This window comes from Arvicanthis niloticus, chromosome 22 (genome assembly GCF_011762505.2).
Source record: "Arvicanthis niloticus isolate mArvNil1 chromosome 22, mArvNil1.pat.X, whole genome shotgun sequence".
NCBI classification, from domain to species: domain Eukaryota; kingdom Metazoa; phylum Chordata; class Mammalia; order Rodentia; family Muridae; genus Arvicanthis; species Arvicanthis niloticus.
Genome location: NC_133429.1, coordinates 38299322 through 38317070, shown reverse-complemented (window position 1 = coordinate 38317070; position 17749 = coordinate 38299322). Strand labels below are relative to the sequence as shown.

Below are 17749 nucleotides of genomic sequence, written 5' to 3'. Positions count from 1 at the left end.
CTCAAGTTCCCACATACAGCATGGAACGCAGTCTGTAGTATGTCAGGCATACCATGGCGGGCGGGATTTGTCTCTTGCAGTGAGGGCGAGGGCTTTTCCTACCAGACTGCCCTGTGGCTCTTCTTCTCTTCTCTCTTCTCTCCTCTTCCTCTTCCCCTCTTCCTCCCTCCCTCCCTCCCTCCCTCCCTTCCTTCCGTTTTTACTATGCTTACTCATTCTAAAACATTTTGCTGTCCTGGTCCCTCATGTGTAGAATGAAGGCCCACTCTTTAAAATTAATCTGGCTTTAAGATAAATAACAATGCCCCCCTTTTTATTTTGCCATGGATCAGAAGTATGTCATTCCTGTACCTAACTCTTGTCAGGGTTCACCTTTAGGGCACAGTGATGATTATTGTTTTGTTGTTATTGAAGTGATGTCAGAATGATTAGTATTCTCAGTGACGCGTATGTAATTTTCCTTTCTTTTCTCCCTCTTGCCCTACTTGTCTCCCTTTATGCCCATCCCTTGTACTCAGTTGAAAAAAGGCAGTATTGATAGGGGATATGCATTTCTGTGTTTTATGGGAGACATTTTATTTGCATGGTATTAGTGTGACTTAGTCTATATAATTAATTTCAGTTTTGGAATTTTAGGAATCTAGAACTGGCCTTAATGATAATACTGTGTAAAAATTTTCAAAGAAAACTTTACTTTGTATTTTTAATTTATTCATGTGTGTTAATTTAATGAAAGATTCCTGGATATTGAACTATATAGATTACATGCTTTTATTCTTAGAAGTAGAGCTCATTAGCAAAGGTCCTGTAAAGAAAATTTTAAGTATATTTGTAATGTTTGCAAAACAAAAATAGCATGTACTGGATCTAAATTTTTTGTAATTGTTTATTTTCTGAAAATTAAACCCAGGAAAGGATGTTTTTTGCCTCTATAAGAAAAAGCACTTAGAAGCTTGATGGATAGGCAGGGTCTCAGTTAGGTTTACTGCTGTGCACAGATACCGTGACCAAGGCAACTCTTATAAGGACAACATTTCACTGGGGCTGGCTCACAGGTTCAGAGGTTCAGTCCAGTATCATCAAGGCGGGAGCATGGCAGCATCCAGGCAGGCATGGTACAGGAGGAGCTGAGAGTTCCTCATCTTCATCTGAAGGCTGCAGCAGAAAACTGACTTCCAGGTAGCTAGGTTGAGAGTCTTAAATCCCACATCCACAGTGACATACGACTCCAAGGTCATGCCCAATAGTGCTACTCCCTGGGCCAAGCATACGCAAATCATCACAGGCATGTATAGTTCTTCTCTGAAAATATTTAGCTCTTGTTTCAAGAGAATAACCTTAGCTATAGTGAGTGACTAAGACATTAAATTTGATTTGAGTATACTTAGAAAATATAGTTATGCTATTCAAGTCTCTAAACTTGAATATATTGGCAGGAGTGAGAAGACATATTGATCTTAATTTCCTCATGTGGCTAGACTAAGTGACACTTTCTTGTAATCCCAGAGCTCTGAGGTGGGGGAGATTGGGAATTAAAGGCCAGACTGGGCTGTATAGTGAGAGCCTATAAAGAAACAACACTGAGACAGAAAGCCTATATAGAAACGACACTGAGACAGGAAGCCTATATAGAAACAACAGGGAGACAGGAAGCCTATATAGAAACAACACTGAGACAGAAAGTCTATATAGAAACCACACCGAGACAGGAAGTCTATATAGAAACAACACTGAGACAGAAAGCTCATGTTGGTCAGCTGATAGTTTTGGAAACTTAAAAATCAGCATAGATTTTATATATATTTAGCATATATTTTTGGTGTAAGCGTGTAATTGTTAATGTTTTTATAAAAGTGTTAGAAGCAAAATAATAAGCAGTAAACAAAATGTCATAAATTTATACCAACATGATAAGGTTCTTTTGTTATATGTCTAGATAGTTGTGACTTGACATAAAATTGCAGAATGCCTTTCCATGGTGGTTAAGAGTGCTACACCACCATAGGCCTTCATGCTCTTCAACAGTGCTGAAGTAGATAAAGTATTGACACACAGTGTTTGTATGTGGAGACTTTGAGATTTAAAAGAAAAAAACTGTGCTTGGAAAAATTATATTTGGAGCTCTAATTATTCAGCAATAAGTGATTTTGTTGTATGTGGGGCAGTGGAATTGTACTGTATAGTCAGATTTCTACCTTTATCTGAGTCCCATCACCCTTAGTTAATCTGTTTCAGGATCGTAGTAGTACGTACACATTTTGTTTCTCTAGGGGTAAAGTAAAGCAGACTTTTCCAAAATACTACTCTTGATAAAAGTAATATTTTTGTTTAGGTGACAAACAGCATGTTTGGTGCTTCAAGAAAGAAGTTTGTAGAGGGGGTGGACGGCGACTACCACGATGAGAACATGTACTACAGCCAGTCTTCTATGTTCCCACACCGGTCAGAGAAAGATGTAAGTCACGCTGTTCCTCTGCAGGTGGGCGGGCGGGCAGGCGCTGTGAGCTCCTCCTGCAGAGGAGCATAGGAACTCCAGGGGAGTGCCTGTGCTAAGCAGAGGTGTAGGTCCTGGGGACGAAAAGATAAACTTGCTTTGTCACGGAAACATTAGTGTCCTGGGCTTCTTAAGCAATAGTAATGGTATAGGAAGTACTCAAAGACATGGACTACAGACTGTAACTGAGGTAATCTGGGTTTTTCTGTTTCATGAGAAGTATTTTTTTTAATAATAAAAAGCAAGTGTACTTACAAAGTTAAGCAAGCACATTTGTACATCCTGGCTGTAATTCTAGCTTGCAAGTTACGAATACCCTTCTCCATAGCTACAGAGACTACAGTCGAAAGTCTTTGGTACTGTGTAGACTATACAGTATAGAGGTATGTTTTGGAAGACTAGTAGATCAATAATTCCTGCCACATGAAAGGTTGTTTAATTTATAGGATATTTTAAAATTATTTAAGTCATTTTAATCTAGTTTATATATCTTTTAGTCAAACCAGTTCTATTCTGGTGCTGTGTATCTGTTCGGCTGCTTTTTTCCTTTCAATGCTTTATAAATTTGCTATTTCCTCATTTCCTTAGGAGTGTTCTCAGTTCTGTTTTAAATGTCTAAAATATGTAACACATGTCCTTTTTAAATTAAAGCTAATTATTACTAATTCACCAATTTTTAGAGGTCACAAATTGGCTCAACCTAAGTTAACATTAGGAACCTATCCCATTTCCTCAGTCCCTGTCTTTCTTATTATTGTTATTTGAAAAATTTGTTGTTTTAGAAACAAGTCAATACCTTATTTCCCTCCAGATTTTGTGTGCATTGGCTTTGTTTATCCTTAGTGTACCCTTTAATGACATATGGAGTAGTGTCACCTAGTTTTATGATGTTCCTTGACTACATTTCTATTTGATGTGCATTATATTGAAGTGTTATTTACATGTATCTGATTTAAGAGTTGATTCTGAAGATTTAAAGAGTCAGGAGTGCAGTTTGGTGGTAGAGCAAGTTCTTAGTACGCCCAAAGCCTTGGGCTCAGTTACTAGTGTTGCAAAAATGTTTGGGTGTAATACTTCATTGCAGAAACTATAAAACTTGTGCCCTTTACTGTGATGTGTAATAAAAGCAACATTTGCTAGAAACGTGTAATGCTGATGGAAGGGTGTAATTAAGAACTTGTGAAAATCTCAACTGAAATTCAGAATTGAGCTTATGTGGACAGTGAATAAGAGACATGCCTGTCAGGGCTGGAGAGATGGCTCAGCAGTGAAGATCAGGCCACTCTTCTGAGAGGACCCGGCTTCTCGTCCTGACACTCACATGGCAACCACAGCAATCTATAACGCCTGTGTCAGCAAATCCAGTGCCCTCTTTGACCTCCTTGGTACTGCATGTCTATGGTACACAGACATACCTGCAGGCAGAACACCTATACTCATGAAAATAAATATTTAGAAAATAAGACATGTCTGCCTTCCAGGACTACTATGATTTTAAAATCAAAATTACTAGTATATCCACTTTACCCAGAGGCTCACATATATTAATACCATTCTAATATAGTTGATCGTCACAGAAGTGACAGAATATTTTCCTTCAGGAAATTTTGGTGCTAAATTAAGTAGTGTAATAATAGGCAGATGAAGAATAAATTCAGAAGCAATGTGTGTTCTGACTTTGCCTGTAAGCAAGAATGTCTCAAGACCTTTGTTTCTTTGCATGGATGATTGCTGCTATTGTGGTTACCTTTTTCTTATTACAAACAATACAGGCAGACTGTAACTTTTAAAAGTATAGATACATAAATCAAAAGATCTCAAATCTAGTTAGGACTAATTTACTGTTAGGATTGTAATTGTACACTTCAGATATTTTCATCAGAATTCTTACAATGAAAATTCCTAGAACATGGTGGCATCTTTCATTAGAATGTGTAATAACTTTTAGTCTCATCAGCATTCCCCATGTCTTTAAGAATATCAGCTCATAAGTCTTGGCATATAGACCAAAATAGTTTGTTGTTTTGATATATAAGTTTCCTTTTTCATTGCTGTTACAGAATACCAAAGAGAAGTAACATAAGGAAGGGAGGTGTTATTCTGACTCAACAATTGAGGGAGATACACGCTATCATGTCAGGGAAGGCATAGCATCAGGAGCCAGTGGTATAAAGGTAGAGGTTGGCAGCTGATCACCGCACATTCACAGTCAGGAAGCAGAGTGTGAACAACAGAAAGTGGGACCCAGCTATAAAACTCCAGGCCCTGCTCCCAGTGATCCACACCTCTAGCAAGGCTCCACTTAAGGGCTCCCCAGCCTTTCCCGACAGTGCCATCAGTTGAGAACCAAGTGTTCAAATACATGAGCCTATGGCAGACAATTTACATTCAGTGTATCAAAATAATGTACATATATTAAAGTTTCTGTAAATGTAAAGTACAGATTTAATATACCCTGAGTGACATCTTTCCCAAATTGTTAATGACCATTCATAGTTGTTGCATCACTCATGTTTGTTTTGTGCCTTCTTGTATTTCTCTTGATATGGCCTTAACATCTTTTATTGCAAGTATTTTCAGAAATTTTTCTCTTTAGTTTATTCTTTTTATATTATATAGATATTAATCATTTTATTAAAAAATCATACTTTCTTTAAAATAACATTTATGGCTAATAATAAAACATAAAAGTTGTACATATTAAAAGAGCACCATGTGATGTTTTAATATGTCTACATTTTGTAATGGTTAAAATCAGCTTAAACCGTTTCTGCAAACAGTTGTCACTCCTTTGTGGCTTTCTCTTTGTTTTCCTGTATGCTGAGGATTGAACATGGGGCCTGCCATGTACTGACAAGTCCTCTACCACCGAGCCGCATCCCTAGCCAAGGGGCTTGTAAAAAAGGTTTTTTTGGTTTAGATAATCTTAGGGTTTTCCTGTAGCCAGTCTTTTGCTAGTTTATGGGTTCTTTCTTCCATTTGTTTCCACCCCTTTTCCATCCTTTGAACCCTCTAACACTAGAGAAGAGAGAAAAAAAGATAGAAAGAAAAAGGGACTGCGCCATCTTTAGAACTATTAACTGCTGATTAGGGCCTTCAAGTTGGGGTGTGTTTGATCTTTGCCATCAAGATACCTAATTTCTTCTTGTTTCTTTGAGTATGACTACTTAAACTGTGACTAACAGTAACCAACCAAGAACCAGTCAATAGCCCCCACCCCCTTTTTGTGGCCCTAGCATTTATTATATATCCTCTGAAAAGTCCCCAGAATTGCAAATATCACACAATTGCAGAAACTTATCATCCCTGCTAGAGCATGAGACAAATCATAGTCAGCTGTTGGGGATGATATTTGAAGCAGCTCCGTATCCCATACCTGGCATTAAAATGAAGATATATAATATTTCTTGGTTTTTTTTTTAAAGAAACCAAAATTTCAGAATTCTTACTATATTTCTCTATTTTATTTCATAACCTGATTTATAACTTTTGCTTGTTAGAAATGTATCCTGGTTTAAGATGTGAACAATGAGGTGGCAGACACTTGTCTTTTGTGCTGTTATCCAATTGTCTTTACAACACTTATATTGCAGATTGTGGGCCAGAGAACCTTTTTCATTAAAAGCCAGGTAGTAACTTGGCTCTTGTAGCCTAAGAGACAGAATGAAGGATGCTACATAGCTATAACGTAGAAATCACTTACTCTTAGTCATTCGACCTACAAAACATACAGTGTGCTAGATTTTGATCATAGAAAGTAATTTCCTTATCTTTGAATTTTGGAATATTTACTAAATGGGTGAGTGAAATGGTCCCCTTTAGTAGATCAAAGTTTCTAATGCTGTTGGGCGTGTTGTAAAAATCATGCTGAGTCTGTATCTAGATTACAGTAGTTTGAATTGCCAAAGCTTTATAGAACATTTTAAAAACTTGGATAAAGTCTCCTGTAGTCCTTTCTATGAAGATGTATGTCATTAGGGCACAGTAGTACTAATATCAATACCAATACTGACTTCCTTTCAGAAGGATCTTTCTTAACCAAGAGTGTAGTTCAGGAGCAGAATATTCCAGTCTTAAGGAGGCTCCTGTGTGTGTGCAGGGTCAGGGGAGTGTTCCTGGTGGGATTGAATTGATGTGTTTCCTTGTCTAGGCCAGAAGGCAAGCAAGCTTAGTTATTCCTCCTTGGGAGCCATCTCCTTGTTTTCTGAGTGTCTCTTACTGAGACCTGTGCCTACAGTTCAGGGTAGGCAGATGCCAGCAGTCACTCTGTCCCACTACCCACTACACCCTGGGATAACAATGCCCCACCCACCATGCCTTGCTTTTCAGGTGCTTCCTGGCATCTTTGTGTAGCAAGTACTTTACACCAGACTGTCTTCTGACATCAAGGGAGGCTTTATCATTGATGTTTTCATGCAGTGTTGAATTGCTCTTTGCTGTTAATATATATTGTGAATTTCTGTAGTAGTCACCTGCTTTTTGCAAAGTGTTTTGAATTGCTTTGGTGGCTGAATGTGGGCTGTAGAGACCCTGATATGAGCGGACATTTCAGCTGCATGATTTACGAGCTGTGTCCTGGGGCAGAGCCAGCGATTTGTATATATACCTCGTCTGGGACATAGGAACATAGTGTATAACTAGCTCGGGGTAGTGTAAGGATTGATGAATAATTAAACATGTAAGGAAAAATAACAAATGTTGTTCTTCAGGTGCACCTTATATGATTATTAGTATTCCACTTGATTCTCTGGTAATTATATATATCCTTGCAAATAATGGCTATTTTGTGTCATTTCTGGAAAATTTTCAGATATAAAAATTTAATGATAACATAATTTTTAATAATAATTTGTAGTACAGGAAAGCTGGCTAGTGCGTGAGTGAGGGATGATATCAGGTTTGTCTTAATGAAGCTTTTGGAGAGGGACGTTAGAGAAAATAATATGACTGGATTATCTCTTTAAGTAGAGTTCCTTAAGCCTCTATGATGTCTGCAGAAATAATTACAGTTATTTTAAATATTAGTAATAGATTGTCACTTTAAAAATATCAAAAGTAGTTTTTTTTTTTAAAGATTTATTTATTTTATGTATATGAGTATACTGTCGCTGTCTTCAGACATACCAGAAGAGGGTATCAGATGGTTGTGAGTCACATGTGGGTTCTGGGAATTGAACTCAGGACCTCTGGAGGAGCAGTCAGTGCTCTTAACCATTGAGCCATCTCTCCAGCCCTAAAAGTAGTTTTTTAAAAAATCCAAATTTTGGCTGCCTGTGGTGGTACACATCTTTAAATCCCAGCACTTGGGAGGCAGAGTGGGTGGATCTCTGTGAATTTGAGGCCAGCCTGGTCTACAGAGGGAGATCTACGATAGCTAGACTATACCTTGTCTGAAATAATTCATTAAATGCAGACTTTTCTGCTTATTCTAGTCATAGAGCACAAATATAATCTCCCCATCTCCATAACTTTTTAAAAGTATCTTTAACCCTTTGCTGGTTAAATAAGTAACAAGTTCTTTTGAATGTCCTCTTTCCAGGCCTTTGATTTTAAAGCATGACCTATAAGATATATGTATATGTGATTTCCAATAGAATGATGAATTTGCTATTATAATACCACAGATGTGGTATCATAGTGAGTAAGAGTTTGCTGTCTACTTAATCCCTTAAACCATTATGAACTCACTGAACCCAGCCTTCAGTGTACATTAGCCCTCAGCCTTTACAGATAGTAGCACTGGTTTCCGTGCCAGGAAGAGTAGTTTATTACAACCTGGTATGAAGTAAGGATATCTCTTGTGACTGTCACTCTCAATGATTACTAGTAACTACATTATGGGAGTTAGAATGTTTGAATCTCTGATCTTTTTTCCTCTTCCTCCTCCTCCTTTTCTTCTTCTTCCTCTCTTTCCCCCTCCTCCTCCTCTTCCTCCTCTTTTTCCTCCCCCTCTTTCTCTTCTTCCTCCTCCCCCCTTCTTCTTTTGGCAACCTCCAACCTCACTCCCAGAACCTTTCACATTGAGTTTTCTACTTAACTATACTACCTGAGAAACCTCCCTTTGATCTATTTCATAATGACTTTAATTTACACTATCAGTAACTTCGCTGCATTTCAAATCTCTATAGTCTTTGGATCATGGAAATGATTTAGCTGGTAAAAGTGCCGCCTGCCAATGGGCCTGATACCTGAGTTTGCACCCACATGATAGAACCGACCCCCCACAAATTGTCTCCAGACCTCCATTTGGGAGTTGTGGGGTATGTACAGCCACATACGTGCATGTATGCACATAAAATAAATGATAAAGATGAAATTTTAAACAACTTTATTAAGGATAAATGCATAGCATTTATCACTGGCTATTACTTAATCCACTAGAATTTAAATTTATCAAGGGCATGGATTTTTTTTTTTTTGTCTGTATAACTAGATACATGCTTTTAGAATCTATAGTAGTAAGTAAATAATATGTTGCTTTCATTGAAGAGAATGGGAATAGATACTGTTGAAAATTATTGGAAGATAGAATGTTAAAAATCTTTAAAATCATATTATAAACTTTAATAGAGAATATGGTCTGAATGTGTATATCAGGTTTTTTTTTTATTTTGGTGGGGTTTTTTTGTTTGTTTGTTTTTGTTTTTTGTTTTAAAAGACAGGGTCATTGTATGCCTCAGGCTAGCTTGGGACATACTATGTAAGAATAATGGAATTAAAGGTCAAGTCATTTCTAGAATTTATTAGCAATACTGATTATCATCTTCAAACAGTAAAGTTAAAATGTAAAGTAGAGAGAAAATGATAGATTTATGAAGTATCCAGTTTCACTGTCTAGAAATATTAGTATTAAGTATTTCTCAATCCAAAACAAGACAAGAAGTAGTAAGTCCCCAAATTGCCAGTTCTAAAACTTTTAACACACCATGACTGTGATGAAATTTATTTCAGTTTTTCTTTGGATTTTTTTCTGTTGGGGAGGACACTTGGATTTGGAGTTTTGCATTACTGAAAGATAGTTAATCTGTAGTAGCAAAGTTTGTGTGTTTGTGTGTGTGTGTGTGTGTGTGTGTGTGTGGTTTTGAAAGTATGTTGTAAGTTGGAGGACAGTGTTTGAGAGATATTTTGAGTGACTGTGTGGAGGTGTCCTTGCTACAGACTTGAGATGAGTGCATATGAAGAACCTTTTGATTGCTAGATCCAATCCTGTGTCTTTCTATAAATTCATACTTTAGCACCAACCGGGAAGGAACTCAGATAGCATCATATAGAGAAACTTCCACTGGCATCCGTTTTTCTTTTTAGTAAGAGCAATTTAATCTTAGTTGTCTGTTATTGGGGAATTCATTATTTTACCATTTTAAACAGTTATTTATGTAAATGCTTATTTTACTGTGTCTGATTCAAAATTGTCAGCTTTTGTAACTTATTAACCATTTTATTTTTGTGTCTTCTGCTGTCCCTCTTCCCTTCCTCTTGTTTATTTTAGTGTAGTACCTCCTCCTTGTTCTTTTGCTTCTGATTATTAGATTTATTTGGTTTCATGTTTTAAACCATTGCTTTTTAATTTAAATTTTTTTTAGATTTTTGTGCTTCTATGTTTATGTATGCTTGTGCACAGCTACATTAACATGCTTTTCTTGCATGTTCATTTTTTGCATAGATAAGATACAGTCAAAAGCTAATATTTTTTTTCTTGAAATAAATTAGAGGAACTCTCACCATCCCTTTAAGTAAATTAGATCAGACTTTAGAGGATACTTTTTAACTTTTTAAATATTTGTTAGAGAAGTTTTATTTTAAAATTTTAATTCCATCACTAAACTGTGTTCAGTGTTTTGTAAGTGAAGTACTTTTAAGCTAGAGTTCTGAAGCCTCTCCCGTGGGAGACGATGAAGAGGACATGGAGTGTGGAGTGAGCCTGCACTGCACAGTGGCATCCCGTCTCAGCCAGAGCAGCCAGAGCTGCAGTCTAGTATGCTGATAATTGCTGTGGGGAATGGGAAGGGACGCTTAACAATAAATAACTGGGGCCACATTTTTTTAGCTGCTTTTAAAAGTTTTTGTTGTGTTGTTTGACTGGGAATGTAGACGTTGCATAGTATAATTTTAAACTGGTATTATGATAGTCTACTTGATAGTTTCATCATTCTATAGATAATGGGACACTTAGTCTTTTTCCACCTTTTACCATTTTTGAGATGGTAAAGCTGAGGTGTCTGCTTACACTGCATTCTCCACTGTGATATATTTCTTGGTCTAAGATTTTATGTTCTTCTAAGAAATTGGTTTTTATGATTAACTTTTACCATTTCAATACATAACTTTTTTGAGTTTTTTTTACTAGTTGATCTTTTGCCAGGATTCGTTTCTAATTTTCAGTAAGCTGTTTTGTTCGTAGAAGCACTGTTTAATGACTTCTGTAGTGTCCGTGTAGAAGGTGGTATTTTCTGTCACACAGGGTAGGGAGTGTTCGCCCCACATCGCCCTCTATTTTATACTGTGCTCTCTCAGACTCCCCAGGGCTCAGGCTCAGCACACACGTCGTTTATTTATGTACTTCTAGCCTTCATGAGAGAGCACACTAAGGTGTCTGTTCCTTGGCATTAAGTATTCAGTAAGTATACATTATAAGATGTCCATTTCAAGATTTTTGTTCATCATAAGTTATGTGTTCATATTGGCCAATGTCTTACATGTGAAACCTGAAAGCACCACTTCTTTGTTTTATAGCTAGTCATGGTAACAAATTCACAATTCTACCGCCAGTTACAGGGTTATTTAAAATTGTACATCATTCATTAATATGTGTATAAAATATTCATAGTTAATAAGGCAACAGTAGCGACTATTGCCCAAACAGAGGAATTTGGTCATGTTTTAACCTCTTTGATTGATTAAGGTTATGTAGGTTAACTGTTAATATAATGTCTAGGATACACATACTGGATGTAAGAAGGAATTTTTGTTTGACATTAAAGAAAAGCTTTGGAATCTTGTCCCCAACATTCTTTTATTTCTCATTTTTATATTCTTCCACATGACTGAGCTTTCTCTCCTTTCCTAATCAGCTATCACCTAGTCACCACTATTTCTTACCAGGTGCTTTGATTATGACAGGACCGTAACAGTTAGCTGTGTGTTGTTGGCTTTCATCAGGTGTTTCCCCTACAGAAATTGATCCCTCCATCTCTAGGCAGAGTGGCCTTTTCCAGTGATGCTGTGTTTCTGCTGTAGCACTTGCAGTGTAATTACATAATATGTCCTCTTTCCCCACTGTATTATAAACCTCTGGATGTCATGGTCCATGTTTTGCTTAATAAAAATGTTTTGATGGTTGTATAAGATAGAATAATGAAGCATTGCTTTCATGTTCTCATGTGTTCAGCTAAAATATTTGTTTATAAATGGCACTCCTGCATCTCTGTCTATAAAGAAATAAAAAAGAAACAGCTTTTTTTTTTTTTTTTTTTTTTTTTTTTGGTGTGAATGTACCATACCATTAAAGAATTTATAGTCTACCAGCAGAGTAAGTTTTTGTAAATTGAAAGGCATCGTACAGCAAGTGCTATGAAGTCAGTGTCACTGACTAAGAAACTCTGTAAATCAGAGATCACATCTGGGGTTTTATTGTATTTTTACTTGTTTATTTTGCTTTGCTGATGATTTCTTTCAACTTACATGGCTGTATGAACATAGAAATCAAATATTTTTACACAGTACAAACTTTCATTTTGATAACAGGCTAAATTTAGAATTTATTTACATGTATAGACTAAAGTCAATCTCACACATAAACTAAGCTTATTTTGAGAGTTTACCTTTGTATGTTTTTAGTAGCCTCGTTTTTCTTTTTTAAGTGTCATAATAGTGTTGTTATACTTTAGTGTAACTTAAAAACCCTCATAGTATTAATTATTTCTGTTTGAACAATTTGGTTTCATCTGGTTGTGGTAGTCTTTGTAAGAAATGCTTATGTTTGACGAATGAGGACTTGGGTTGGGTCTTACATTTATGGTATGAAGTATAGACTTGTAACTACAATATTTTGTCTTTCTTTATGCTCTAATATCATTAATTTGTTTCTAGATGCTGGCATCACCATCTACATCAGGTCAGCTGTCTCAATTTGGGGCAAGTTTATACGGGCAACAAAGTAAGAATTTTGTACTTATTTTGGGATACTTTATATTTAAGGAAAAAAATCAATTTCTGCCTTTGTGGGTTTACAGAAGGGCTTAACAGAAGATAGTTAATTTTCAAAAATATACTTTACTTGTGTAGTAAACCTCATTATGTTGGGACTTACTAATTCTCAATTTGTTTTTTTCTTGAATATAGCATATGTTGCAATTTATTTTGACATTATATATACATTCTTTTGCAGTTTCTCAGAAATTTGCTAAACAATTAAAAGTAGTCAGCCTTGTACATTTTTAGTAAGAGGAAGTCAGAGAATTTTCCCTTTGGTTGGTGTGATATATTCTTTAGAACTTTACCTGTTTATTACTGGAAGCCCATTAGTTAGCAACAGTTTGTGAAATAGCTTTCATGTGGTAGAAAAATAATAATTTATTTATTTTGCTTTGTCTCTTTCTGGTTATAACACCTAAATTTTTACTCATAGTTCAGTTTTTTTCTTTAAGATTTTGTTTTATAAAATATACTTTAAAAGCGTTTAGCACAGTGCCTGGCGCATAGTAAGCGCTCAATAAATGTTAGCTATATACCATCATATAACATTTTATAAAATTAAATTATAAATTTTTTTTTTCAAATTAAATTACCAAAATGTTACATATTAATAAGATTTTATCATCTTTTTTCGTGTAAAACAATGTGCTGATTTCTCATTACTGTTGTTAATGGAGGCTGGGTTAAAGTGTTGTAATTTACCACCAAACAGTAGAGGATAATATCTAATCACTTTATCAGTGTCAAGTAAACATCAGTGTAGTTTAGAACTTGCCATGTATGAGGAGAAGCAGGCTTTTGCTAAGTGCCAGAATAGTGTGTCCTGCCACTTCACCCTGTGCATTGATTTCAAAGTCTGGGCAGTGGGTGGGGATTCCTTACTTTGTATAGAAAAGCGTTGTTTTCATCTTTATTCTCCCCTTGTCTTTTATGGCTTTCCTCTTGGCTATGAGATAGTTTGCCAATGCAGAATTAGCAAATTTTTATTTTATTTTTAAGCAAGAACATATTTTAAAGGCTTTTTATTAAAAGTGGAGTTCCTTAATTATCTACAGATTTTTTTTTCTACCTGTTTAGACAGCATGCAAGCCTTGTATTATGTTCTTGTTATCTTGTATATGGTGTGATTCTCACCCCTTTGGGAGGCCTTCTTATACAGATACTTAGCTATTTAAAGCACTCCCCTATTTCAATACAGCATCCACATCAGCCTGTTTTCTTTCGAAAGTCCACAGTCGATCATAGTAGAACGAAGATATAAAATGGATAAAACATATATTTGAAAAAGTGAAGTTGTTTTGTAATAGTGATTGTAACCGGCTGTCTAGACCTTTAAGTTTTTTAAAGCTCACATATGAGTGCTTTGGGGGATGGATTTGGTTTAGAAGGTAGTAATGTCCTTGGCACGACAGACATTGACTGACATCTAACTTTAATTTGCTTTGTTTAGTGTGGGTGGGACATAATAAAGATTGATGAGTGAGCAAATTATTTTTCTTAGAAAAAATATCTTAAAAATACTAACTGGTTTTAAAAGAAGCCATGTATAACAAACATTTTTTTATTGTCGTTAAGACTTGGAAAGGGTCACAGTTTGACTTGTATGTTAAAATGTTAGACGATAACTTTGGTGAGGGTTAGAAAGAAAGAATTAACAAAGGACTGGGTTGGAGATACTATCCTTATGGTGATTTATTATAATTGCACAGGAGACTAGTAAAACTTAAAAGTACTTTCTTCAGCTCAGTTCTACTGAGTAGTACTGTTAACTCTATATTTTACAAATTCATTAGTGATTTATGTTATTCAAATATACACACTATCTGGGTTTTTGTTGCTATTGTTGCTTTTTATGTGTCTTTGTGTTTTTTACAACAGAGTCAAGTCTTATTATAGACATTTTAGTCAGGAACTCAGTTCCTCCTGCCTGTGCCTTCAGCATGCTAGGGTTAGTGTGGCTTGTTTTTATTTTTGGGTGCTGTATATTGAGCCCAGGCCTTGTGCATGCTAGGCAAAGCACTTTAACACTTAACTGTATACTACCAATTTTTTGTTTAGTCTTGATTTTTTTTTTTTTTTTAATGTTAAGACTAGAGGAAGTAAAGAAAGCTATCCTTAGAATTAAAACTTAGTGAAATTAAACATCGGGTGGGGGTCATCTTGGAATGGATCCAGGTGTGCTGAACCTACACTTTGCCAGATTGGGCTAGTAGTGAGTGAGCGTGTGGGATACCCAGAGAACACTCACTTAGAGGAGTGTATGGTTTCAGACCCCAAAGTGATATAATTGTGTCACAATTGGAAACATGAGCCCTCACCCAAAGGTTGATGTGGATACTGCTCAGCAGTTGAGAGCAGCCAGGAAGCCTATTGTGTCCCAGCTGCATGGTGTTGTCTAAGTGTGTTAGTAAGATTTGAGTCAGTCTTATAGCCTTACATGATCCCAGCCCGAAAATTACTGCATTGAAGTGGACAAAGAACCAGGAGTCCACTTCTCCTAGATCTTCATTGCATTGAAATGAAGTAGTTGAATAGTTGGAACAATCTTTTCTTACTTTACAATCTTAGAAATGGGAAAAGGAAAATTTTATCTAGTGTCTCCTAGCGTGTGTCTTATGTGTAGGCAATTAGTTAACTAGCTGTCCTGATGGACCATAGACATTTGTATCTGGATTCTGAAAGGTCCCAGGCTACTTGAGAATAGAAATAAGTCTTCCCAGGATTTAGAGTCCTGACTTGAGTGGTGGCTTAGAACCTAGTTCTAACTGATACTTACCAGAGATTGCAGTTGACTTAGCAAGAGAGCATAGCTAACATGGTTTAAAAGTAATGATCCTGACATTGGGAATCACAAGGAAAGTAACTTCCAGTTGCTTTAGGAATTGAGTGTCATGTGCTTGTTGTGTGCCTACTGTACATGTCATACCATCCTAGACACTAGAGAGATGTATATGGAGGGACCATTTTCCTTGATGCTGTGAGCTTACTATATATAGTAAGCACACTGCTGTTTTTTATTGTGTGTCTTGATTGTCTTTGTGTCATTAGGACTTTGTTTATGAAAAGTACTCAGTAGATATTTGCTGTTACATAGTGAGGAAGATAAGGTTCTCACATACACTGTTGATATATGCCCTTAGATAGTTTAATGATGAAACAGTTCAGGGAATGGGCAACTTTCTGGTTTTCAATTGGTTTCAGCTAATAGTAAAGTATAATCTTTCCTTTCATGTGTATTAGAGATCAAAGTTGTATCATCAAGTTTCCTCCCATAAAATGTCTGTTTTTCTATGGAAACTCAGTTAATTAAACTGCCTCATCTTTCTTTGCTGTTAATATCATTTGTTGGGTCCTTCAACTGCCATGTGCACATTAAAAATGAAGGGGAAAGCCTGTATTCCAGTATTTACTGTGTGTTAATCTTCACAACTCCATGAGATGTTAAGATGTTAAGGTCTTGTAGATGGCAAGTGATGGAGCCAGAATTAAGTTCCTTTGTAAGAGTGGTGCTCTGAATATGAGCTAAGAGCACAGTTTTTGAAACCCAAGAGCTGAAATCATGACCCTAGTGATCGTGCTGAATCCACAGATGCCAAGAAGCTCCTGAGCGACTGTCTACTGAAGGCGTTGTGACATTTATGCACTCATGTATTGATGAGTGCTGCCCCGAATCAGGTTCTGTTCAAAGACCTAATCAAAGTGTAACAAGTGACAAAGTTCCTGATTTTCCCGGTGCTTTCATGTGATGGGCAGAGGCAGAATAGACAAACCTGAGGAAATACTGTAGTTTTTGTAATGAGCAGGACAAAGCTATCAGTCGGGCTCCTGAGATGTGTGGAGTTCAGACTTTACATAAATCGGCAAAAAGCCTGTACTGTCTCTCAGGAATTACAGTCTAATATGGAAACCTGACTATGAAGATGATAGTTCCTGGAATGAGTGGTCTTGAAGGAGCTTTCTCAGTACAGGAAAGCTAGGAAGATGGCTTAAGTCACCGACAACGGAGCAGGCTGCAAGTCCATGGAATGAATGAGAGGACATCAGTGAACAATCTCCTGGATATCTCAGATCATAGGAAGCCTTGGAAGCATTTGCTAAAGAATTCAGACTGGGCTGGAAAGATGGCTCAGAGGTTAAGGTCGTTTGGCTGCTCTTTCAGAGGATACCCCAGGTTCTGTTCCCCGCACCCACATAGCAGATTACAACCATCGGGAAACTGTGGTTCCAGAGGATTTGACGTTGTCTTCTGGCCTCCTGAGGAACCAGAAACACACGTTATAAAAAGACAGGAACAGGCAAAACATCTATGCACATAAAAAAATAAAAGAATCCAGCCTGTGTACTGGTCCTATGTAAAGGCAGCTGGTACCAGCCTGTCACCTGAGCTCCACCCTAGAAACCACTTGATAGAAGGAAGAACTGTCCTGCAAGTTGTCCTTTGATCTCTACATACACACAAAGTCAACACGTAAATGTAAAAGAAAATAGGAATTTGAATAAGTTCTAATTACTATCTAGTTTGCTGTTCTATATGAATAGCAAAGGTTTTATGATGCCACCTCATTTTTAACCATCACTTTGCTTTGTAGAAAGTGGGCTAAGTGGGGAAGGAGTGAGAGTGTCAAGCAGGAGCATGGGAAGTGGACTAGTGACTGAGAAGTAGTCAGATTTGGGGTAGTTTGGAAATACAGTTTATACAGCTTATTATATAGAATTGGAAAGAAGATTAGCGTATTTATAAGATTTGAGACCTGTATCACTATGTGACTGGGTACTAATAATCTATACTGTACATTTAGGTTGGGGAAGGAAACAAGGTTTGCTTGCAGAAATGTGTAGGACTGTGCCATGAGAATTGGTCCTGCAGAGCTCCTTTTGTCTGACATTCTCTGGTTCACTGAAGCTTCCTGTTCTAGTTTTGAATTTTGAAACCAGTTTTTTTTTTTCCATCTGATATATCCTTAGTTTGGGTAAGACATGTTTTCCTTTAGGTCTGTAATTGATCCCCTTTCATTTTTCCTCAAACATCGGGGACTGTAGGCAGCACCACTTACCTTGTCA

The 17749-nt window shown here is 36.7% G+C and overlaps 1 protein-coding gene across 9 annotated transcripts in view; it reads left to right on the top strand.

The window, feature by feature from the left end:
- Positions 1–17749, top strand: part of Cnot2 (CCR4-NOT transcription complex subunit 2) — a 93820-nt gene that overhangs the window by 49844 nt on the left and 26227 nt on the right. For all 9 annotated transcript variants that reach the window (XM_076920268.1, XM_076920275.1, XM_076920267.1 and 6 more), the window contains 2 exons: positions 2333–2455; positions 12584–12650. In XM_076920268.1, coding sequence (XP_076776383.1) covers positions 2333–2455; positions 12584–12650 — 190 coding nt within the window. The remainder of the gene's footprint in view (positions 1–2332; positions 2456–12583; positions 12651–17749) is intronic.